The sequence below is a fragment of the Heptranchias perlo genome, chromosome 7, assembly GCF_035084215.1.
Source record: "Heptranchias perlo isolate sHepPer1 chromosome 7, sHepPer1.hap1, whole genome shotgun sequence".
In the NCBI taxonomy this organism is placed as follows: Eukaryota; Metazoa; Chordata; class Chondrichthyes; order Hexanchiformes; family Hexanchidae; genus Heptranchias; species Heptranchias perlo.
In genome coordinates, this window is record NC_090331.1 from 51,065,988 (window position 1) to 51,092,514 (window position 26,527).

The window sequence follows — 26,527 nt, forward strand, 5'->3', positions numbered from 1 at the left end:
TATCTTTTTGCCTCCCAGCAGACGCCTAAGTTGCGCTCATACTGGCGTGGGTATGTGCCTAAATTATTCACCCAGAATTACAATTTTGCTTGGATTGGATGTCACGTGTTACGGAGCTTTATGTAGTGTAGGAATTACTTGGTCGTTTGCATTAAAAATACAAATCAAATATTCACCTTTTCACCTTGGAATCCAATACCAGACGGACCAATAGGGCCGGGTAATCCAGGAAAACCTATTTCACCCTGATGTAATACAAAAGACAATAAAACTGAGAAAGCACAGTTACACAATAACAATAAAAATAAAATAATTATAAACAACTGAAATTAATTTTGCATACCAAACAAATTTCACACGCTAGTTCTGTCTTCTGTTCTTCATATTTATTCTTGAATAATCTTAATCTGTCCTAAAGACTCAATGTCCCAGTTCGCAATCAAAAATTTCATGCAAAACATCTGCTGTTATTTTAGTCCAACTGGTATGAACAGAATTACCTGATAATTTTCACATTCACAGAGCAGCCATTTTTCTCAGATTTAAATGGAAAAATATTTATGAGTTTTGTTTAGAATAAGGAACATAGGTAACTTTATTGAAGTTATGTTTGTAATCCATGGGTAAGATTCAATTAGCTGTTCATGGAAATGGAGTGCACCCTCAGACTGATCAAAATGTATGTACAGCCAAGGCTATCAGTTTTATTTGCTGTTAAAGCCTGAGCTTTTTCCCAAGTCCACATGAACTGCCTACCATCACTCCTGAAAATAACACATCATCAGACCAATGCATACATGCTAAGACTACTGTATTTACTCACACGCTAAATAATACACAGAAGCCGAAAGACATAGCAAGATACCTAACAGTCTAATGCTTAAAAACAATGATGCTAGAATCAGTCCGCAAGGGGATAATATACCCTTTTTAGAATTATGTTTGCTACTAAGTCTGATAAGTAACAGAATGTTTGGATGAATGAGTCACATTTGTCTCTCAGTAGATCGTCAAGAAGAGCTACTGCATGTGTTGTTGTTGTTGTACATAGAGGTTGGGTTGCTTTGCCAGAACGAAACCTTAGCGGCTAAGGCTGTGCTAGGACTTCTTGTATATTACAAGTCTTTTTTTGAAGTAAATGAAGAAGCTGAGAGGTTAACAGTCATTATACCTTGTAAGGTGAAGTGCTAGTATCTGGAAACTACTGTTTATTTACCACATTTCCCCAACAGAGTTTTTCCCCTATAACTGATTCCCTTAATGGCTCAGTGTTCAGAGAATAGAATAATACATGTCACTGTCTGGATATATGTATATATTAACATTTAAAATAAGCTCTTCCTGCCAACAAAGCAAGTTTTAACTTAATTGAATAAAGGTATTTGCTGCTTTTGCACAGAGACAGCATCTGCGGTCCTCTATTTAGAATTCTGGCAAGGGAGGACATCTTCCATCTCAGCACTTCCATGCATTGATGCAGCTCCACCTGAATGGTCCTGAACCTGCCCAGATTCAGGTCATCAGCATTGCCTGGATGTGCCAACAGCACAGAAACACCCCTTGGAATGGGCATGTGCTCAAAATCGGAGGAGGAAAATAGTGGTCTGCAGTCCAGCATGGCTAAGGGCCACAGAGGAGAGGATTTAAAATTTAAATCACCGTCTTAATTAAAACAATCAATTGAGGATCAAAGAGGACAATTTTAAAACTTCAAACTTTAAAAAAAAATGTTTCTCTTTAGTTGGCACCATCAGCCACGCTAAGCTGTGACAAGACACTGAAGCAATTTCCCTACCATCCACCTGAGGCAGGCACCCTAGCAATGCCATAAATGGTCCTAGGGCCCACCTTTAATACGTAAATGACCCAGGGAATCAGGGCAAACATGATGGGTGGCCTGAACTCTCGCCCTGCCACACTTCCAGTGGCGTTCTTCCAGAAAAATTCAGGCCCATGTCTCTGTTATTTAATTGGGGTCTTGTTGGTGTTCCTGGGTTCTTTTACTGTTCATAACAATGATAATTGCTGAAATTACTCCAACCATTGCCAACTTGGCTTATAACGTAGTTATACCACAGTCACCGTTTGTGATTGCAGATTCTCACTGCAACCTGTCGAACCCACTGCTCCTTACGTATGTACATTTTAAATAATTATTCTTTTGTTTTACAAGCCTATTCACATTGTTTGCATTACTTCCTGAAAAAGCTTGAACATTCCATATCCTACAGAGAATCGTTTCATACCCAGCAGCTTCCACTGTATCAGATTGTAAGAAATATACTACAAAGTACAACTAATCTCAACTAGTCTTTGCGATCATAAAAGGTTTGCATCAGGTCACTTAATCTACTGCTGCAGTCACAATTAGCATTGTATTATAAACCTGAGATTCTTACGCTTTACCTTGTCACCCCTAATGCCAACGCCCGAAGCTCCACGAGGTCCCTTTGGTCCTTCAAAACCACGATCACCCTGTAGCACAATATAAAACATTATAGTGATCATGCTATTTTCCACTGTTATTCCTAATCTTTTCATTTAAAAACAAAGGAATATTTGATGAAGCTTTTTATGAGAAACGTGAGATCACCAACTGATGCTTAAAGGAGCAGTAACTACAAGATAGTCACCCTGAAAACGGCATTGTGTAAAAATCAAAATAACTTGATTAGAAGTGGTATTATATGTCTTGTGGTAGCCCTAGAAACATACAAACTGTGCAGCTGTGCAGGGCCTGAGGCTTGAAAGATTCTGTGCAGTGCAAACAGAGTACTGTTTCAATTTTGTTCAAGGGTGAAGACAGAAGACTGGCATGATGTCAGAAAGTCTCGCACAGAGTCCTGGGGCAGTTACTGCAAATTCAGCACTGATCAGATTGTATACGAAGGACAGTTATTTCCATATCTCTGGGCACTTTTATATCGATAGCAATGAATGCCCTGTGCCACATTGTGCCACAAATGCTAGCACATTGATGTAATTTGCATGCTTTACACTGAAAATGTGCACGGAACACATTCAAATGACCATTTTAATATTCATTTGTTGCCACTATCCTCCACTTCATGCTGCAGGATGAAATAGATTTTTAGTGTCACAGTGATCGAAACTGCGATCAATACCAGCCCAACGATACCCAGAATTCCGGGGGTGGCCTTTTGGGGCAGATCTGGGATGGGAGTGGAGCGTTCACTCACACTTGGTTGCATTTCTGACTCCGTCCCAAATCTCGGAGTCAGGAGCATTTGCATATTGCAGGTAGGTGCTTGTGCCATTTATGGCACCAACAGAGCACCCATCTTTGTTGTCGGGGAAGGGATTTAGCTGCAAAGCCAGGCGGCATTATAAACCCATTCAGATTACTGGCTCAAGATTTTCAAAAAAAATCCTGTTGCTGCTGCTGTAGCTGAGGCCAGTTTCCTGAAAGCAGCTGATTGTGCTGCATTTGATTTCCTTTGAGAATCCAGCCTTTTATAGTTCAAATCCTTCTGCAGGCCCTTAGCAACGCTGGGTGTCAGGGATGCACTGGTGTCCCTTGCACCCAGCATTGCTGGGGCACCAATAGCAGGAAAGATGTTACTAGGCACAATTCCCTCATTTGCATCCTGTAATAAACAGGCAAGTGTATTATGTGCCCGCCCCCACTTAGTTCATAGGGGAAAAAAAGAAAGGTCCAAGGCAAGACACAAAGGCAGCGAAGAAGATGTCTCAATTTCACTGAGTCTGACCTGCAAACCCTCCTGGATGAAACTGAACACTAGAGAGACAGACTGATATGTGTCTGTGGCAGGAAACCTGCCAGAAAGGTCACTAGTGCCAATTGGAAGGACGTGGCACTGGAACTGAGTGTCAACTCTCTTATCTCAAGACTGCAGACCATAGCCACAAAATGTTCAATGATCTGACCAAGGCAGGCAAGGAAACACGCTGATCATTCTTTCCTTTCTTCCTTATGCATCAGCACACTGTTCATCTTCTAAAAGCAACAGCTGTACAACTAACCCTTTACAATATACTCTGAATAAGGGGGGCACTGACAGGGGACCTTACAGTTTAGCTGTCATCTCCCCTAACAGCAATTAGTTGCCTGCACAAACCTAAAACCTCTTCCTCCACTTTAACAGTTCTCTCATGCCTCTTGGTACACACTCCTCAATACTAGCCTTCACATAATTTACTCAATCTTGCTGCAGGAGAAAATGGTGCACAATGCCCATGAGGGACAGACCAGCACAGGAGGCATACTCAACCTGAAACATCTCATGCACCATGAGGAGCAGGCCATGCAGCTCGTGGGGAGGCTGTCTGCTTTTCCCATAGGAAATGGCAAGGTTCGAGGATAGATCCAGCACCAAGTTAGTGACTGAACAACTGCAATGTCATCGTGACATCCCTGAAAGAGCCACACAGCCACGAGATTCCACCCAACTTCTCTGAATCCTTAACCTCAAGGGCGTAATGCTCAACCATTGCTGGAGGCGGGGAGGGGCGCACAGGAGAAAGAAGAGGATGATGATGAGGAGGGGGAGGAACAGAGACACAACTCCTTGTGAACTATGATGATGAGGAAGATGAGGACGATGATGTTGAAGAGGGAGATGAAGGAGATGAAGTCAGATTTAAGCCTACCCATCAGTTCTTACACAGACCTCCTAACCCATATGCCTCTGCCACAATCACCTTGAACCCACCCCAAGCATTCATTGCTTCTTCACTCCTTTCAGGATCTGATAACCACCATCAGAACAGCCACTCTGCTGATCAGTGGGGACACAGACCCAGTGGAGTAGACCTGCCTGAGTCTGCCATCTCTCAGGGCAGCAGCACATGCCAGGCTTCCAGCCCTCCCCATCAGAGCACACACAAGAGGAATGTAGGAGGTGACACCAGGCTGCCAAGGCACAAGCGCCAGAAAAGTAGCCAACAGCGTCTCCAGCCCAGGAGTAAACTACCACGAGAGGATGGCCACATCAGTCCCATAACCCTTTTGTATAACATGAGCACCAACCAACTCTCGTGATACTGGCCCTCAGGTTGCACCTGGGAGAAGCACCAGAATAGGAGAAAGAAAGGCATGTTTAGCCTCCTTAGTTAATCAGGTGATGATTCTTGGCACAGTCATGTAGTGGCAAAGAGGGCTGATGTGTTGTCATGTTCTAGCATTGATACTGGTTGAAGGATTGGTCCTTTATTTAAAGATAGGGATAAAAGAGGTTAGGAACTGGTGTCAAAGGTAGACTGTGTGAAACAGAAAAGATGCCAGTGATGCCTTACTGCCCCGTTAACCCTAATGATGCATCCGGTGCCATTTTGAAAGGAGCCTACCGCTGGGCAAAGTGCCCATCTGTTTTAGACGGTAGGCCTATTTTAATGTGCAGCTCACTGGCCTGATTCAAATGAGGTCCAAAATCGCCCAGGCTCTTTGCCACGGGCTCCTTCAGTCGGCCGCCCAAAAGTCAAAATCAACCCCAATGTATTCCCTACACATCAGTCAATCTGTGCGTTGAGCATGTGGAAATTATTAAAACGAATCAACCTTGCAAAATGATGCAAGGTCAGCAGTTACGTTATTTGTACGCCATCTGTGCAATGCGTAGCAATCCCCCTGCCCCTGCAATGTGACTGCATAATCGGCCTCAATTATAGATTACTGAGGTAAACAAGGGAAGGGGTAAAGAACAAAATAATACAGAAGAAATTCTCAGAATATCAAGTTTGAAGAAAACAGGTCGCCATGCAGCATGTGGATATACTTTAAAAACATTCGGTGAGTTATTTTAACAATTATAGGTAGTCATTTTATAGTATCTAACTGTCCAACAGTGTATCATAATTAACCTATCCTTATAAGTTCTTCAAAATTGAATCAGTGTCTGAAATACTTTTCATTAATGACTTTATAGCATATTTACTAGTTTTCATGCTCTAGCTGTTCCTAATACATTCCTATACTTATATACACTGTCTATCTTAAATGTTACTAGAAATGTAAAGATTATGATTGAATTGTGTATAGTGTGTTTGATTGCATACAGTGTTTTGGACAGTGTATAGTTTGATGGATTCTTAACACTTCAGCTACATATAGCCAGTTAAAATATGTCACAAAGTTACGAAGCACATTTCCTTAGTTTTAGCTGCAATTGATTTTTCTTTTTTACAGCATTGCACAGTGTACATTTACTACTTTGTTCAACAACCCTTGCATTTAATGATACAGTGGCAGCATATCCTTAACAAAAACATATCATGTTTGGTGTACCCTGCTGGTGGGAAATTCCTTTCCTACATGTTGAAACAGAACGTTCAGGTGACTTCAGGTGAATCTTTTAGAGAAAGACAGATACTGTATGTAAGATGCATTTGAATTACTCATACCTTCAATCCTGGCCAACCTTCTCCAGGTAAACCTCTATCTCCCTGAAGACCTTGAGGCCCTGGAGGACCCTGTACAAAATGAACAGAAAATTAATATATGAACTATGTCATAATAAAGCAATAATAACTGTAACTTGCTGCTGAGCATTGGCCATGGGGGAGAATGTTCAATGCACCGGAATAAGACTTGCAAAACAGCAGAATTGCTTAGTACTGGGTGAGCCGTGGCACCTTAATCCTGCTTAACAGAAAATATTAATCACCCACCTACCGCCCATCATCTCCCTCCAAAATATTTAGCCCTGAAAATCGAAGAGCCTTCCGGTAGACTCTGCTGTGAGTCAGGCTGTGTGGTGGAAGACCTGTGAATTAGGCTGGGATATGCCAGGTCCTGGCCTCTGGTGTGAATAACTACTAAGTCTTGTTGTGGCAGAACCTTCTTGCACCCCAAACATGGTCCCCCACATCAAAGGGGGCACGGCTGGTTGTGGGGAGAGGGGGGGGGGGAAGGACTTCGAACCCGGATATTTCCTTGGATCTGGCCTGGGATCCACCAGGTGGTCGGTACGCCGGGTGGAAGCAGGCATATTAGCCTGCTGGCTGTCAGAAGCGGAAGCCATCTGGGAGTCCAGGCCTGGGTCGTGGCCTGACATCTAGAAAAAGGGATGTGACCTCTGGACCTTCTTTCCTGCCTGTGATCCTGAAATGGGGAGAGCAGCTGGCTAGCACCGCTTCGCTCACCTTCCCCTGACCCTGGATACTCCAGTGAGGTCAGCTGCAGAGGGTCCCACGGGACAGAGCCGGGTACTTCCGTCAGGATCAAAGGTTTGCGGGTATCCGGGACCTTTGTCTTTAGTGAGTGCAGAAAACTCGATATTAACGGGGGCTGTGATAAACCTGGCAGATTTCAAAATACACTTCCAGTGTTATTAAATATGTAATATGATAATCATTGCACATAAATGACAAGAGGGAAAAAATTACAAGGCTTCATTGCTAATATTTTGTTTTGCTAGCTGCGAGCATGAGGTGCAGAAAGAAGAGTGGAGTTTTGTAGCCCTATTTCCAACTTGCGCTTGTGTGTAGTGAGGCTCTGCACTGCCAGTGGTGCCTCACAATTTCTGCCCTTAGGCATGAAGCGACGACAGGGGCAACAATATTGAGGGCAAATATCTCATTCATTTGATGTGGATGGTTGCTGTTAACCTCTTTGGCACCAGCCCAGCCAAAATAACATCTCTTGATCTCACACAGTGATTCTGTCAGCCGCACGACAATGTAATATAGAAAGTAAAGGGTAGATTTTAACTATCGGGCGGGCTAGCTGCCTGAACCCTCTGGCGGGATGTTTCATGGACTGAGCCTCATTAACATGACCCCAACAAGCTGCACACCCCGAATAGGCGTCCTGCTGCATCCGGGTCAGCACAACCTGGAGGCCGACCTGGCCAGCAGGAAGGTAGGTTTGCGGGGGGAGGGAGGGAGTCTGGGGCAGCAGCAGCCCACATTATTTTTGTGGAGCTAGGAGGAACACTCCTGTGCCTCCTGGCCCCACAAAAATAATTTTAGACGTACCTATGTGGAGTCCCTTCCTCTTCACCACTTGGTTTTACTGAGTTTTGCTGAGTGCAATGTCCACGGTGCACGCTCCACATTGTAGGCCGTTAAAATTGCATCTGGGTCCTATGTACGTCATTGGACCCTGATTTACATAGATTGATGAGGCTGCTGCCTGATTCACGCAGGCCCCTGGGGCGCCCAGTGGAAGGCCCAAGAAGAAATGGCAGCAGAGGCCGAACAGGGTGGTAAGTCGACCACCTCGATTTGAACTCTGCTACCACTCTGTTTCCGCTGGGCGGAGGGATCTAAAATTCCCCCTTACATGTTTTAAAGTCTTATTCACTTGGCCAACTAAAGGTTGATTACATTTTTAATGTTTTATATATAAACGCTGTAATTACTATACCATTTGAACTTCAATGGGATAGAAAATCAAGTTGAACCTCTGCTACAATTATTTGGTTGTCACCCAAACAAGCCACTACTTGTCCTTTTGAATAGTGTCTAGTACAAAGTAAATTCCTTTATAAATTCACTTCTGACAGCAGGAACACTAAGCTGCCTCAGGATAAAGAAATGATGGCAGCTCCTTGCATACTTGGCATTAACACGAAGGTGAGCTTGTGGTCACAACCAGTTGTATGTTCAAGGAATGAAGTGCCTTACAGTTAATGAAATGGTGAGTGTTGACAGTGGGGACATATATTGCCACGTGTGCAGCCAATTGCCCAATAACTTTTGAGAAACCTGCTATTCTATAACAGTTGATAGCCTCATCTGCCCGGCATCATTGTCAAATGAGATGAACTGAGCTGCCCCGACACACAAGGCATTTGTCACCTGCCTTATGCAGCAATACACTGCAAATTGACTAACTTGGCAGAAGTCTCCACTGGTTTCCTAGAATGGGACTAAAATCCCCTGGCCCTGATAGCCTACATCCTAGGGTTTTAAAAGAGGTGGTTGCAGAGATAGTGGATGTATTGGTTTTGATCTTCCAAAATTTCTTAGATTCTAGAACGGTCGCCGTGGATTGGAAGGTAGAAAATGTAACCCCGCTATTCAAGAAAGGAGGGAGAGAGAAAACAGGGAACTACAGGCCAGTTAACCTGATATCAGTAGTAGGGAAAATTCTAGAATCTATTATTAAAGACGTAGTAACAGAGCATTTAGAAAATCATAATATGATTAGGCAGAGTGACCACAGTTTTATGAAAGGGAAATCGTGTTTGACAAATCTATTAGAGTTTTTTGAGGGTGTAACTAGCAGGATAGATAAGAGGGAACCAATGGATGTAGTATATTTGGATTTTCAAAAGACATTCGATAAGGTGCCACACAAAAGGTTGGTACACAAGATTAGGGCTCATGGGATTGGGAGTAATTTATTAGCATGGATTGAGGATTGGTTAATGGACAGAAAACAGAGAGTAGGAATAAATGGGTCATTTTCTGGTTGGCAGGTTGTAACTAGTGGGGTGCCGCAAGGATCAGTGTTTGGACCTCAGCTGTTTACAATATATATCAATGACGTGGATGAAGTAATGTATCCAAATTTGCTGATGATACAAAGCTAGGTGGGAAAGTAAACTGTGAGGAGGACGCAAAGAGGTTGCAAAAAGATATAGACAGGTTAAGTGAGTAGACGAGAAGGTGGCAGATGGAGTATAATGTGAGGAAATGTGAAATTATCCACTTTGGTAGGAAGAATAGAAAAGCAGAATAATTTTTTAAAAGGTGAGAGACTAAGAAATGTTGGTAGTCAGAGGGATTTGGGTATCCTTGTACATGAATCACAGAAAGTTAACATGCAGGTACAGCGAGCAATTAGAAAGGCAAATGTTATGTTAGCCTTTATTGTAAGGGGGTTGGAGTATAAAAGTAAAGAGGTCTTGCTGCAATTATATAGGGCTCTGGTGAGACCACACCTGGAGTACTGTGTACAGTTTTGGTCTCCTTACCTAAGGAAGGATATACTTGCCTTAGCGCCACAAAGGTTCACTAGATTGATTCCTGGGATGTGAGGGTTGTCCTATGAGGAGAGATTGAGTAGAATGGGCCTATATTCTCTGGAGTTTAGAAGAATGAGAGGTGATCTCATTGAAACGTATAAAATTCTTAGAGGGCTTGACAGGGTAGATGCTGAGAGGCTGTTTCCCCTGGCTGGAGAGTCTAGAACTAGGGGTCACAGTCTCAAGAAAAGGGGTCGGCCATTTAAGACTGAGATGAGGAAGAATTTCTTCACTCAGAGGGTTGTGAATCTTTGGAATTCTCTACCCCAGAGGGCTGTGGATGCTCAGTCGTTGAGTATATTCAAGACTGAGATCGATAGATTTTTGGACACTAACAGAATCAAGAGATTTGGGGATAGGACAGGAAAATGGAGTTGAGGTAGAAGATCAGCCATGATCTTATTGAATGGCAAAGCAGGCTCGAGGGGCTGGCCTACTCCTGTTCCTATCTCTAATGTTCTTATAATGATTCCTAGATGGCAAAAAGATTAAGCACTATTGTAACTTTGTCATGGACTGTGAGCACCGTCCTTGTTCTTGATGTGCTCTGCAGCTTGTCCTGTAGGAGAATGCCAAACTCCTCTGGAGCTTTAGGGGTGAACCAAAGCCTCCTGAGACATAACTGAAATGAAATGTTTGAAAAGGTGCGTGGTGGGCAGTATACTCTATTCACAGGGGATCTCCGTGAGGACCTGGCTCTTCTCTGGTACTGACTGATTCACCTGATTTTCATTATAGGCTCTTGATCATCATCATCTTCTTCCTCAAATATATGGAGCACATACAAAGGGATGCCCATAGGGAATCCCATTTTGAAACCTTGGAAGACATTTCCCAAAAATTAGTCTGTGTACAATACTCCAAAAATAAAGCCTGAAGCTCCTGAAGTGCATCTCTGAAGATTTTGACCAAGGCTAAGAGAAGTTATAACAAAAAGAAGTTTTGAATGATGTAGTGTTTGAGAGACGACAGGCTGGATTTGCTTCCCATTGGCAGGTTAGCGACGTGCTGGGGTTCCGCCCACCCTCACGAGTCCACTGCTCAAATTTCCTGGACAGGCCTCAGTAGTTATGTGGAGCAGGATGGCCACTGCAGGGCAGGAGGGAAATTGAGTGGTACTGTAATGTTTAAAATGCTACAGCTGATTAAAGGACACACAAGCAAAAATGGGGGGGAGGCGGTGGGGGCTTAGAGGGTTAGCAGCAGGATGAGTTCCTAGATTTGCTGATTGTTCAGTGGATGGTTGATGTCAATGGAAGTAAAAAGAGAGAGATGTAAAATGGGCTACCGACTCACTATCACCCGTTTTACACTACCGCACAAAATCAAGATCTACCTCCTAGAACCTCCAGGCCCTGCCTTCGTAAATAGTCAAAGATCATAAATGAGACAAACCTTCATTGCTGATATTTTGTCTTTCTAGATGCAGAAAGAAAGCCTGTTATATTCAGCCTACTCTTGCAAGCAAATAACAAAGGGACATGAATGAAGAATTTGAAAGATGTGTCTCACCCAAATTCTCAGCTCAGCAGCCACTTTAAGTGAATGTGCGGTACCTTCTGTTGGCAGCATGCTTGATGTTTGTTACTCACCACATTTAATGGGCCACAGAGCAAATACATTGACATGGCAGCAATACAGATTTTCCTGCAGGAACATGGGCATTTGGAAAGTACATGAACATCTGCTAGAGTACCACACATTCCACTTTTGGGGTGCTCCACCAAACATGCATTGAAGTGCTGTTAAGATGTTTTAGAAGGCAACATTTTAAAATGAAGCAAAATGTGAGCACACTTCCTGAGACCAGCAAATTTCTTCCTCACCAGCTCCCAGGTTCCGTGCACAGGTGAGCATTCACTCTCACCCATCTCCATCCACGCTGCTCTTGACTGGAGTATGGCCGTCAGCTCCCAAAAAGAATCTGCTCACCAAACAGTTCCATTTTGCGCACCCCCATTGGCTCCCTATCCCATGACATATCAAATTTAAAATCCTCATCCTCACTTACAAATCCCTAGCCTCACTCACCCTTACCTCTGCAGCCCGTGTCCTTTGGTACTTCAAATGGGCATTCCCCTCCAAAGTTCCACCATTGGTGGCAGAACCTTTAGTCATCTCAGCCCTTCCCTCTTGCTAATTCTTTCCTCGCCTTTAGTAGCCTCCTCAAAACCTAGCTTTTCAACCTTGCTTTCAGTCATCTATTCCTAAACTCTCCTACTAATGCTCTGCATCTGTTTAGCCTCTGTGAAGGCCTTAGGGTGGTTTCTTTGTTAAAGATGCCAAATTAATATAATTTGTCACATCTGTCCAACTTCTGATTTCTCACCTTGGGCAAAACAGGCAGAATTTTATTATCATTCGGAAGATCTATATAGTAAGAGAATATGTGACATTTTTGGATAATATTTTCTGTAAATTACAAATACACGTTATCAAAAATGAGGTAAAGCACCAAAACAAGAGAAATTGAAACCTTGGAAGACATTTCCCAAAAATTAGTCTGTGTACAATACTCCAAAATCAAGCCTGAAGCTCCTGAGGTGCATCTCTGGAGATTTTGACCAAGGCTAAGAGAAGTTTTGAATGACTGTAGCGTTTGAGAGACGACAGGCTGGATTTGCTTCCCATTGGCAGGTTAGCGACGTGCTGGGGTTCCGCCCACCCTCACGAGTCCACTGCTCAAATTTCCTGGACAGGCCTCAGTAGTTATGCGGAGCAGGATGGCCACTGCAGGGCAGGAGGGAAATTGAGTGGTACTGTAATGTTTAAAATGCTACAGCTGATTAAAGGGCATACAAGCAAAAATGGGGGGGGGGGCAGTGGGGGCTTAGAGGGTTAGCAGCAGGATGAGCTCCTAGATTTGCTGATCGTTCAGTGGATGGTTGAAGTCAATGGAAGTAAAAATAGAATAATTTTTAAATAGTAATGTAAGTCTAGAAGAACTACTTAACATAATCTGAAAAATAATCTGAATATTACCAAATAATAGGGTAGATTTTTGTCTGTATTGCCTAGGCATAAAGTATCAGCTAGGTGGAGTGCAGAGAGGAAGATTAGGTGGGCAGGATGGCAGGCTCACAATGGATCCTGCTCACAATGCATCCTGGCATATTTTCCTTCCATTAAATGAATGGAAAGAAAATCAGTTGGGCTCCTTTATGGGCGTGCAATATTTTATGCCCAGGCGATACAAATGAAAATCTACCCCATTATTTGTTAATATCCAGTCTCTTTGAAGTTTGCATCAGTTGGGAATATTTTCATTTCAACTATTCAACTGTATGTTAAATTTTGGGCATGGCTTTCAAACATGATTTGTAACATAATGGAACTTACTGGCAATCCAGGTTCACCAATCCCAGGTGGGCCAACAGGCCCTGGTCTTCCTAGGAAACCAATGTCACCCTGAGCAAAGAAAGATGAATTAAGTACAAAATATAATTTGTTCTATTTAAGTTTTGATGAAAATGTTGTTTACTTCTCTTAAAAATAGAATCGACTCTTGTTGAGGTGACTGAATAGAAAATTCATTTACATTGTATAATGCAATTAACTGTATAAGAAACTGGAGTTTTAAATTAACGTGTTAGAAATCGGTCATTAATATACTTCACTAAAGAACAGATTCTAGCACTGACGCAACATGAGATTATTTCAGAAAAGTAAAAAAAAAATCCAATTCTTACTATACGCATATAACTCAGTCTATATTTCTGTTGTCATGTGCAGCTCTGGACAAAAAAAATTAATGTTGCAACATTTCCAGTGATTGCTCAAACTCTTTGTAAAACACAAGTCATATCTGTAAAAATGTTTGGATTGTGTTCCCTTAACGTGAATATCATCCACATGATAGAGTACCATGCAGCAATGGTATTATGTCTTTTTGATAGCCAATTTCATCATAGGTTTGAAGCGTTTTTGTACTTAAGCTATAGTCCATCACCGGCATCTCCACATCATCACAATAAAGGAAAACTGAGAAGCTGCCATTAATCAACAGACAACCAGAAACTCTAGGGAAACTGCTGCTCCCTGGGTAAGCCAATGTTGCAAAGGTTTCAGTTCACACATCATGATATTAAAAAGTCTCTTAACATTGTAGTACCAGTACGACTCAAATGTTAGGAGTAGCTTTTTTACTGTAATAGAACACAGAATTGTCTTATATTACACTGATACGAAAACAGCGAATGGACACTAAAGGGTACGTTTTACAAATTTGTGCCCCTGGTGAAGAGCTTCATGTCCTAACAGTGTATCTTAGGACATGAAGCTCTTCACCAGGTGTGGAGGTCAGGTAGGCCCTGCAGCATTTTGCACCATTAATTTTAATTAATGGAAAATCCTTTGGTACCTGCTGACCTCTGAACCCAAATTCCCAATATGTGCCTCGGGGGCACAAAACTCTATATTGGAAGAGCAAATTTGTAAAGTCAATCTGTAAGCATTCCTAAGATTAAAACATTAGATTACCCACCAGAGATACTGCTTTCCTTATTCTTTGAATGAAGTTCAGTTGCCACATATCCATATTGGCAAACACGAGAATACACTAGCACTTAATACTTTTCAGAGTTTGTTACCACATACAAGGCATTATAGTTTTGTACTTTACCCCAACTCCTGTTTTGTACACTGGTCTCATTCTAGGAGTATACTTCTGTTCCCTTGAAAGAAGTTGATACGAAAGAGATTGAGTAGAAAGTGTGAAAGTTAAAAAGACAGATGACAGCAAGGGGGCAGGGACTCCCTATGCCGGGAGTTCCCACTGGACTGGGACCTGATATATCAGCAGAGGCTGGAGTGAAATGAAGTGCACTGGTTTTTGCAAGACTGGATGCCGGCCCCACCAGTGGGGTCGACACCAGGCAAGCAGCCAGACTCCCAAAGAAAAGGATTTAATTTTTTTTCTTAAACTGATTAGCCCGTTTGCTCAGGGGGCCAAAGAGACCATAGCTGAAGTCGGGGGAGTCCTGGGCACCCTCCTAATGGCTGGGCGGAGACCTAGGTTTCCAGGTGCATGGGGGAAGCGGGGCTCCACTCGAAATATTGGGACTGTTTTCAACAGAACAGAGGAGATTAAAGGGTAATTTGAAATCAAAAAGTCATGCAGGAGATTTAGTAATGGAAGGAAGAGTGAAACATTAAAGTCATCCTCATTTAGCTGAGCAAAACTTCGATGACCAAGAAAATGCTAATAAAATTGAGATTAAGGCAGAGTGGAAAGTCTCATGGTAACTAGAGGGCTGCCTAAGGGAAGTTTGAGGATGACTCACATTAAGCCATTCTTCTACTTACTTCCTAGGAATTGACTCAAGAGCAACACTAGCAGCTAGAGAATGGAGATACCTAAAGGACAGGGAAAACGCACAATGAAGAGATAATAGAGTAGATTTTAACTATCACGGCAGGTGGTAAACTTGCCGTTGAGGATCAACTGCTGTTATACATCCTGCCCGATTCTCCTTCTCACTGAAGTCAATGAAAAGGAAAATCAGGTGGGATGTATAACGGATAACCGATCGGCAAGGCCAAGTTTACCATCCGGCGATGAAAGCTAATATCTACCCCAATGTGTAAAATTTAGGGGAATTTTTTAAAAGTCAGGTTGTCCAAGTTCTAAAGGGTGGAGTTATAAACATATTTCCACACTTCTAAAACCAAGTAAGAGTAATAATATTGATTTTGCTCTCTTCTTGGTAAATATTAATTGCAGTGTATGAATAACTCACATTTTCTTTTTAGAGAACTGTAAGTGTGTAGTCAAATACATATTTCTTTACCTTTGGACCTGGAAGGCCGATTCCAGTTTCACCAGTTAGTCCAGGCGGTCCAGTAAGTCCACGTTCACCCTAATAAAGCAGAATACTTTGATTATTTTCATAAGCAAAGCAAAGTCTTGATTAATGACAGTTGAATGAGAAAAAAAATGTTAAATTGTGAGTTGAATACCAAATTGTCTATTACAGACTTATGATTAACATTTTTTTGCTTTGCACAATTTTTCTAATGTGACAGAAAATGCATAAAGACAATTTACAGTTATGATTTTTTGACCTTAAGTAAAATACAAACAAATATAGTGTGAATTATACCCATACATCTTTAGAAGGAAGATGATCTATGGGATAAATTTTCCAGCTGTACCAGCTAGGACCAGAACTTTGCAAGGGTAGAGCCTGGAGTGGGCTTCCTGTAATATTCCAAGGTATGCTCACTTACTTCATTTTTCATGGTTCCTAGGCAAATTGAGACCTGTGCAGGGAGCAAGTTGGCTGCAGGAACAGGATATCTAGGGGTAGATCTTAACTTTCAGGCAGCAAACCTGTGCAGCGAGCCGGCCACCCGCCTGATCCCTCCGGCGGGAGGCAAGAACCATTTCCACGCAAGGGCCTTGATAACATGCCTTCAGTGGGCTGTGCGCTCTGAACAGGCATCCCACTGCAGCTCGACGAATTTAGGCCACTGCAATATTGTGCGGCTCAAACGCTGTACTTGCCAACTGAAATTTAGGTCAGGGGGATGTGATCGCGGTTGAGGGGGGACAAGCTTGGAGGGTGGGGAGCCCAGGGCAGCAGTATTCTTGTGGACTCCAGAGAATCACTCCTGCTCCTCCAGACTTACCTTTTGAGTCCTCTTCTTGACTGCCAGATTTTACTGAGCGGAGCATCTACAGCACACAGCGTCCAGTAGGCACTCTAAATTGCATTGGGATCCTATGTACATCTTAGGACCCCAATTTGAATTAATTAATAAGGCTCCCGCTTGATTGTACAGATTGTATTTGACCATGCTTGAAAATGTCTGGTAAAATTGATAGTTAGAAACTTTGATTTATGAATTCCATGCCTGAAGGCAAATGCTGATCCTGAATATGCCATTGAATTTCAAATCCATTAGGAGAATGTTACCTTTGCTTATAAAGTGTCTATTTCAGCATTCATTTGAAATGTAGACATTACTTAAGATGTTCTACATGTAGAAGGATATCAAAGAAATGGCACTACATAAAAAGAGCCATGGATCTCCCTCATTGCCTATAAAAATAAGTATAAATCATTGGTGTTTTCTTAAGAAAAAAGAACGTACATACATTTTTATTTCTAAAATATAAGTAAGTGTGTGCACTTGTTGTGAAGTGACACCCATGATTGATATCCATGGGTTTAAAATGGTGTTTACCATTTGAATCCTTGCAACTAAGGATCTCAAATATTTAATTATTACTTGAAAAATTATTACTTGCTGTGATACTGGGTCCTGCAATATTCATACTGTAAATCACTGGGTAAGTGATACTGCATTTATACACCAATGCTGGGAAATTGATCTCGTGCCAGAAATCAGGGGGTAAATTTTATCTTCCAGCCCAGACTGGGGAGGGGGGCAAGATTTCCGGGTGCAAAAGTGGGTGGGTCGTGAATGAGGCCCATCAATGGCACTTCTGGGTTTCCCAGCCTGAATGACAGGCTGTCGGCCAGGAAGATGGGGATCAGAGGGAGGAAGGGAGGGATAATAGCCTGGGAGAAGATCAGGAGGCGGAGGCCAGGGAGAAGATCAGGGGGTGGGGGCTGAGAAGACGACCGGAGGGGAGGGCTGAGAAGGCGACCGGAGGGAGGGCAGAGAAGAAGGCTTGGGGGTCCAGAGGCTGAGAAGACGACCGGGGTGGGGGGGGGGGGCTGAGAAGAAGACCGGGGGGGGGGGTGCTGAGAAGAAGATTAGAGGCTGAGAATAAGATCGGAGGTTGCTGGAGGTCGGGTGAAGATTTAGAGGTAGGTGGGGTTCATCATCGGGGGTGGGGGGTTGGCAGCTGATCACAGGGGTCCTGTTGACCAGGTGAGCTTGTAGGGCCTGTATGTTGCACTCCTGCTCCTCTGGGCCCACAAGCAATGCAATAAAGGCACTCACCACATGGATCTGGCCCTTCCCGCCTGCTTTCACCTGACGTGAATGGGAAGCAATGGGAAACCCGAACAGGTAAGGTTAAATCCATTTTATTATTTCAATACACAAAATATTAAGTACCTCAAGTATCTCAATGAGGTACATTGCTCTTTTAAGTATCGGCCTGCCAGCTTTAAATGGGGGTAGGACTTCCTGGTGTCTGCTGTCCACACACAGTTAAACACAGAAACAGACGTCTTGGAGCCAGGATGCCGTCCCACTCTGAAAATGGAGTATTTTTACTCCCCACCCACCACCAACCCACCAGTTCTTGGGGGTTAAAATTTACCCCCAGGTATCCCGATGCAGCTTGCCGGTCGAAGCCTTCTCAAAATTGGACGCTGAGCCGACTCGCAGGTAGGTCTTGAGAGGTGGGTTGAAGTGAACAGGAGGGCGGTGAGCGCACGCCAGCAGTGACCTGCAGTATTACTGTGGAGGCAGGTGATGGCTCCACATTAAGGTAAGCCCACCTTCCTGCAGGCTGCGTGTTTTTCCGCCAGCCCAGAGCTGCAAGCTACAGCAGGAATCCCACAGCTCACTCGCAGCATGGTAATTAGGCCTGAACTCGAATTTGGTTTGGCCACACTGCCGACTTCGTGCCTGTTTTGAGCAAAGTCGAATCTCTCCAACACAGCTTCTTCAGGTTTCATCCAAGCCTAACCAACAACTACCACTGCTTAATTTTGATGAATCCATGCTTACTCCTTCTTGAAATTCTTGGCATTACTGTCTCCTCTGACCTCAAATGGAATTCCAACATCTTATCCTAAGCTGCTCCAAGGTCAGTTTCCTCTTCTGTGCCAAGCACCTTTTTTTTCTGCAATAGCTCTTAGCTCTCTTTAAACCTCGAACCATTGACGACTAGAGGTATTGTCTGAGAAGCTCAATTGGCACCTCTTGCAATCCTGACAGGACAGTGATAGGCAATTATTTTCTTACTATTACCCTCCAACCTCCCTCTCATTGTCTTTCTTTATTTTCTTAATAATACTGTGATCACTGCCCCTCTGAACTCTTCTTGCCTGCTCCTTCTAAATTCCAAATATATATCAAGTACTACTTTGTACATCTCCATGAGACCCCTATTCTAACTCATTTCATCCCAAAACCTCAAACTGTGGAACTCCTTGCTTCCATCAACGTTTCCTTCCATCAGCAGTCTTCAGGCTTTTAAAATCTAAACTTGGTTCCACCTAATCACTTCTTCTTCATTTACCTATTTTTTTTACTTCTTTCAAACTCAGTGGTGTCCTGCACTGTGGGCTTTAGCCCTACCTTTGGTGTTTCAATAAAAACAAATGAGATTGTTTTAGATTGCCTAAATTAAATATATTTTGTTGTAGTAATGACATAGATATAAGAACCTATGAAATAAAAGAGTGGAGCCCATACCAGTCAATCTAGTACAAACTTGAGCTTTTAATTCATTTTCAAATATTGTTGAAATATTTTAACAATAATGCATTTGTACCCATCTCTGAATGACCAACTTTGCACAAAATTGTTTTAATAGATAAGTAGCCTATAATTGCCATATTTTAGTGAAGCACAAGTATTGTTAAACGCAAAAAAAAAAGAGAAAAGAGCAAAAATGTTAGCATTTGAGAAGATAGTCCCGCCAGGTTCTGTCAGTGTAGCTCCAGGCAACAGGACCAAATAGTCAACATTCTTTAACAGAGTATCAATAACACATCTAAAGTTCTAACAACTCTTTGGGGTAGAAATTGGACCTTGTTATGTTTCACTGCTTTTTGTTTTTATTTCAGATTTCCATCATCTGCAGTATTTTGCTTTTTGATTGGTAGATTAGAAATCCCTATGCTCTGTCTTTGAGATTATTCACAACGACATACCCTCTTCCAAACAGATGGGTGGGATGGAACTTTCTAGGACAGGTGACAATGTAGATCCATGCTAGGCCAACAGGAGGCACAATGTGAGTAACAGAAAAAACAGACTGGGGGTAATTTTGACTTTGGGTGGTCGTGTAAAATGGGCGCTAGCGATTCAGCTGCCTGTTATACATCTCTCTGGATTATCATTTGCATTGAATCAATGGAAATAAAAATGGGGAGAGAAGTATAATGTGCGGCTGAATAGATATCACTCATATTACATAAAAAAAAAGTGTAAAATGGAATGCTAAATTTTCCTGGGGTTTCCACTGAAGTTACGTGGCTGATCGAAAAACTCCCAAGGAAATTTCCAGCGCACATCTCAAACAAGGGAGGGTAAAAAAATTGTGATGGCAGAGTTAGCTGGGTGAAAACAATGGATGGTTTGACTTCCACCTGACTAATTTCACATGTCTATTTCCATCCAAATTCCCAGTTTGACCTCTAGTTATGTATTTGTGTTGCTGGAATTTTGGAACACTGCTACAAATACTTAAATGTCAGCAGCAGCCGACTAAGGAGGACCACAGCCAGTTTGAGAAAGCAGAACAAGTGTTCAGGCTCCACCTGAACTGGAATGGGACCAGTGTCCTAGCAGAAAGGATAACTAGAGCTGTGGATAGGACTTTAAACTAGTAAGATGGGGGGAGGGATCTGGTGAAAATAACATAAGTCTGAAGATAAAGCAAACAGGAGATGAGAGTAAAGGTCAAACCAAAGCAAGAAATAAGGGTAACATAAGCAATCAGGGAACAAATACAGTTGTAAAACATAAGTACAAAATGACTGTTAAAAATAAAGTGAGGGGAACAGTTATTAAAAACAAATTAAATTGCCTGTACAGTAATGTAAACAGCATCCAAAACAAAACGGGGGAAATGGAGGCAATAATTCGTAGCGAGGAGCCAGATGTATTACAGATAACTGAAACATGGCTACATAAAGAACAGGGCTGGCAATTAAATATTGCAGGATATAATGTATTTAGAAAGGATAGGGAAGGACGAAAGGGGCGGGGTAGCTGTACTAATTAGAGACAACATAATGGCAGTAGAAAAAAGGGACATAAGTAACATTAAGATAAAAACAGAATCCATATGGATTGAGACAAAAGATAAGAAGGGATCAATCATGTTAAAGGTATATTCTACAGACCACCTAATAGTGGAAGGGAAGTGGAGGAAGAAATATGTAGGCAAATCTATGAAATGAAAACATCGAAAAATAATCATGGGAGATTTCAACTATTGCCAAATAAACTGGGGAAAAGGGAATGGAGTTTTTACAGTGTGCACACGACTCCTTTCTTACCCAGTATGTGAGAATCCCAACCAGAGAGGAATCACTGCTTGATCTAGTAATGGGAAATGAACCAGAACAGATAAGAGAAGTAAGTGTAGGGGAACATCTAGGCAATAGCAATCATAACATAATAAGGTTTAAAATAATGATTGAGAAAGACATAAGTAAGACCTGGACCAAAGTAATAGTTTGGAAGAAAGCTAATTTCGAGGGGATGAGAATGGAACTCGGGAAGGTAAACTGGAAAAAGTTTTGACAGAAAAAGAGAGCTGTGACTATTGCCAGGGATTGAGAACTTCCTCTTTCAATGACGCGCATGCGCAGGATGGCGATCTTGCCGCGCATGCGTATTGCAGGTCACCAACTAACCTCACTGCCGTTCACTAAAAGCACGGACCACAGCATGAACCGTTAGACCTGGATCACGCTCTTGAGCATGAACGGCAGCAAGTTGATTTCTCGGAAAGTCCGGCACATGCGCGGCAAGTGACGTCATCGGACGCAGTGTCACTATTCACTTTGTAATGTAAAAGGTAACACTCACCCCCCCACTTTCTACCCAATAAACCTGAAAACAATCCACGACCCACACACAATGCCCCATCAGTCACCGCAGCTCTCTCCCAGAGTGTTTAGTTTGACAGTGATTAGTGACAGAGTGGGTACTTCCAGTTTTCAATCGCTGCGTGATGTCCTCCTCGGCATGCGCCAGACCAACCGATGACGTCACTCTAAGCGCATGCTAAAAAGCTACGGCTCCGCTAGTGATGTCACTTCCAATTACGTCACCCTCATCCATTCTCGTTGAATGAAATGCACCTCACTAAACCAACCTCGCAGCTCAAATTATGTAAAATAGTCAACGCTGTGGATTTGTCAAATTCAGCCTCAGAGAAACAGCTACAGCATCCCGCATAACCTTGCACTGCCTGTTCATGGGGTCACACATTTGAAGTTGCCCACAAATCAACTGCTGGGTTGGCCTTGCGTCATGTGTTTTCAGAGTTAAAGTGAGGTACAGACTATAAGGGACGGGCAATAAATGCCGACCTCGCCAGCGACGCCCACAGCCCATGAACGAATAAAAAAAAATTCAATCTGGAGGCCTCACTCCTCCAGCAGACGGGGGTTTTTACAGATCATGCTGATAGTGTGCCATGTGTGATGTCAGGTTCACGACGACTGGCACAAATTGGTGCCACGCAGCCCTTCATAGAGTGGGGCCTGGCTTGCCGGTGGAAATAATCTTTCACTATTTATCCACAGTAGGGTCTCCCAGGTTTCACTCACCCCTTTACTAGCTGCTCCTCTCTCGGCATCGCTCCGACTCACCATGTTCTTGCTGCTGCGCCCAAGTCTGCCCGACTTATCCCGCCCTGTTCCTCTCTCCCCACCACCATTGCCCAGACCTCTTCGTATCAGGTCACATCTAAGTCTACGCTACTCTAAAGTAAAAAGACCCATCTCTTTATGCCTATCTGAGTAACTAAGGTTCTTTAAGCTAAGAATTATTCTCATAGCTCTCCTTTGAACCTTTTCCAAGGCCACTATATCACCACCATGTGAGTGGACCAAAACTGGGGGCAGCACTCCAGATGCGGTCCAGCCAGCGACCTGTATATTGACAGAAGGAGGTCCTTTGATTTGTTCTACTAATACAACCCAAAACTGTAGACAACCCAATGTAGAGAAGCTACAGCTTCTCTACATTGATCATGAACCTTCAGTGATCTGTGCACAATAACATCTACATCTTTTCCTCTCTCAACCTCTTTCAGTACTATTCCCTCTAAATGATAGCGTATTCTGTGTTGGTCCTACCGATACCAACAGCAATGTGATTGATTCTTAACTGCCCTCCGAAATGGCCTAGCATGCCACTCAGTTGTACAATCCCGCTCAAAAAGTCATAATAAGAATAAAACCAGAAGGACCACCCGGCATTGGACCACTAGACCCGGACACGACAAAGGCAAACCAAGCCCAATTGACCCTGCAAAGTCCTCCACACTCACATCTGGGGACTTGTGCCAAAATTGGGAGAGCTGTCCCACAGACTAGTCAAGCAACATCCTGACATAGCCATACTCACAGAATCATACCTTTCAGCCAACGTCCCAGACTCCGTCATCACTATCCCTGGGTATGTCCTGTCCCACCGGCAGGACAGACCCACCAGAGGTGCCGGGACAGTGGTATACAGTCAGGAGGGAGTGGCCCTGTAAGTTCTCAACATTGACTCCAGACCCCAGGAAATCTCATGGCATCAGGTCAAACATGGGCAAGGGAACCTCCTGCTGATTACCACCTACTGCCCTCTCTCAGCTGATGAATCAGTCCTCCTCCACATTGAGCACCACTTGGAGGAAGCACTGAGGGTAGCAAGGACACAATGTACTCTGGGTGGGGGACTTCAATGTCCATCGCCAAGAGTGGTTTGGTAGCACCACTACTGACCAAGTTGGCCGAGTCCTGAAGGACATAGCCGCCAAACTGGGCCTGCGGCAGGTGGTGAGCGAACCAACACGAGGGAAAAACTTACTTGACCTCGTCTTCACCAATCTACCTGTCACAGATGCATCTGTCCATGACAGTATTGGTAGGAGAGACTACCGCACAGTCCTTGTGGAGACGAAGTCCCGTGTTCACACTAAGGACACTGTTCAACGTGTTGTGTGGCACTATCACGGTGCTAAATGGGATAGATTCAGAACAGATCAAAACTGGGCACCCATGAGGCGCTGTGGGCCATCAGCAGCGTAGAATTGTATTCCACCACGATCTGTAACCTCATGGCCCGGCATATCCCTCACTCTACCATTACCAACAAGCTACGGGGATCAACCCTGGTTCAATGAGGAGTGTAGAAGAGAATGCCAGGAGCATCAATCGTACCTATAAATGGGGTGCCAACCTGGTGAAGCTACAACTCAGGACTACATGCATGCTAAACAGCGAAGCAGCATGCTACAGACAGAGCTAAGCGATCCCACAAACAAAGGATCAGATCAAAGCTCGGCAGTCCTGCCACATCCGGATGTGAATGGTGGTGGACAATTAAACAACAAATGGAAGGAGCAGGCTCCATGAACTTCCCCATCCTCCGTGATGGCAGAGCTCAGCACGTGAGTGCAAAAGACAATGCTGAAGCGTTTGCAACCATTCTCAACCAAAAGTGCCATGTGGATGATCCATCTCGGCCCCCTCCAGAGATCCACACCATCACAGAAGCCAGTCCTCAGCCAATTCGATTCACTCCATGTGATATCAAGAAATGGCTGAGTGCACTGGATACAGAAAAGGCTATGGGCCCCGACAACATCCTGGCTGTGGTACTGAAGATTTGTGCTCCAGAACTAGCTGCGCCTTTAGCCAAACTGTTCCAGTACAGCTACGACACTGGAAACAATCAGACAAAGTAGAAAACTGCCCAGGTATGTCCTGTCCACAAAAAGTAAGACAAGTCCAATCCAGCCAGTAACTGCCCCATCAGTCTACTCTCAATCATCAGCAAAGTGATGGAAGGTGTCATCGAAAGTGCTATCAAGCGGCACTTACTCACCAGTAACTGCTCACCAATGCTCAGTTTCGGTTCCACCAGGATCACTCGGCTCCAGACCTCATGACGGCCTTGGTCCAAACATGGACAAAAGAGCTGAATTCCAGAGATAAGGTGAGAGTGACTATCCTTGACATCAAGGCAGCATTTGACCGAGTGTGGCATCAAGGAGCCCTCGTAAAATTGAAGTCAATGGGAATCAGGGGGAAAACTCTTCAGTGGCTGGAGTCATACCTAGCACAAAGGAAGATGGTAGTCGTTGTTGGAGGCCAATTCTCTCAGATCCAGGACATCGCTGCAGGAGTTCCTCAGGGCAGTGTCCTAGGCCCAACCATCTTCAGCTGCTTCATCAATGAACTTCCCTCTATCATAAGGTCAGAAGTGGAGATGCTCGCTGATGATTGCACAGTGTTCAGAACCCTCAGATAATGAAGCAGTCTGTGCCCGCATGCAGCAAGTCACGGACAACATCCAGGCTTGGGCTGGTAAGTGGCAAGTAACAATTGTGCCAGAAAATGACCATCTCCAACAAGAGAGACCTCCCCTTGACATTCAACGGCATTACCATCGCCGAATCCCCCACCATCAACATCCTGGGGGGTCACCATTGACCAGAAACTAAACTGGGCCAGCCACATAGATACTGTGGCTACAAGAGCAGGTCAGAGGCTGGGTATTCTGCAGCGAGTGACTCACCTCCTGACTCCCTAAAGCTTTTCCACCATCTACAAGGCCCAAGTCAGGAGTGTGATGGAATACTCTCCACTTGCCTGGATAAGAGCAGCTCCAACAACACTCAAGAAGCTCGACACCATCCAGGACAAAGCAGCCAGCTTGATTGGCACTCCATCCACCACCCTAAACATTCACTCCCTCCACCACTGGCGCACCGTGGCTGCAGTGTGTACCATTTACAGAATGCACTGCAGCAACTCGCCAAGGCTTCTTCAATAGCACCTCCCAAACCTGTGACCTCTACCACCTAGAAGGACAAGGGCAGCAGGCACATGGGAACAACACCACCTGCACGTTCCCCTCCAAGTCACACACCATCCCGACTTGAAAATATATCGCCGTTCCTTCATCGTCGCTGGGTCAAAATCCTGGAACTCCCTTCCTAACAGCACTGTGGGAGAACAGTCACCACACGGACTGCAGCGGTTCAAGAAGGTGGCTCACCACCACCTTCTCAAGGGCAATTAGGGATGGGCAATAAATGTTGGCCTTGCCCGCGACGCCCACACCCCATGAACGAATTTAAAAAAAGACACCGTGTGTTATCTGCAGCTGTGGAGTAGAAGGCAATGCTGCTGTCCATTGGCCCCATACCTGTCTGCCATCTTTCCCGCAACTCCATGTTTGAACCTCTCCCATCAGGTTTCGGCCCTAATCAAAGTCCATAGTGGCATCCTCTGTGACTGTGGCTGTGGTGCACTATCCCTCCTCATCTTAATTTCAGTAGTTTTTAATCACACCATCTTTCTCCAAAGCCTCTCCAACATCCAGACTTGGATGAACTGCAAATTCTTCCAATTAAACATTGGGAAGACCAAAGACATTGTCTTCGCTCCCTGCCACAAACTCCGTTCCCTCGCTACAGATTCCACCTCCCCCACCCTGGCCACTGTCTCAGGCTGACACAGGCTATTCGCAACCTCGGCATCATAACTGACCCTGAGCTGAGCTTCCAACGCCATATCTTCTCCATCACAAAGACCACCTACTTCCACCTCCACAACATCGCCCATCTCAGCCCCTGCCTCAGCTCATCTGCTGCTGAAATCCTCATCCATGCCTTTGTTATCTCCAGACTCAACTAATCCAATGCTCTCCTGGTCGGCCTCCCATCTTCCACCCTCAATATACTT

The 26,527-nt window shown here is 44.0% G+C and overlaps 1 protein-coding gene across 1 annotated transcript in view; it reads right to left on the reverse strand.

Moving 5' to 3' along the window:
- The window catches only part of col28a2a (collagen, type XXVIII, alpha 2a), a 125,598-nt gene that overhangs the window by 46,157 nt on the left and 52,914 nt on the right, over positions 1 to 26,527 (reverse strand). Inside the window, exons 11-15 of the mRNA XM_067986797.1 lie at positions 15,743 to 15,811; positions 13,293 to 13,361; positions 6,382 to 6,450; positions 2,407 to 2,475; positions 177 to 245 (exon numbers count right to left, since the gene is read on the reverse strand). Coding sequence (XP_067842898.1) covers positions 177 to 245; positions 2,407 to 2,475; positions 6,382 to 6,450; positions 13,293 to 13,361; positions 15,743 to 15,811 — 345 coding nt within the window. The remainder of the gene's footprint in view (positions 1 to 176; positions 246 to 2,406; positions 2,476 to 6,381; positions 6,451 to 13,292; positions 13,362 to 15,742; positions 15,812 to 26,527) is intronic.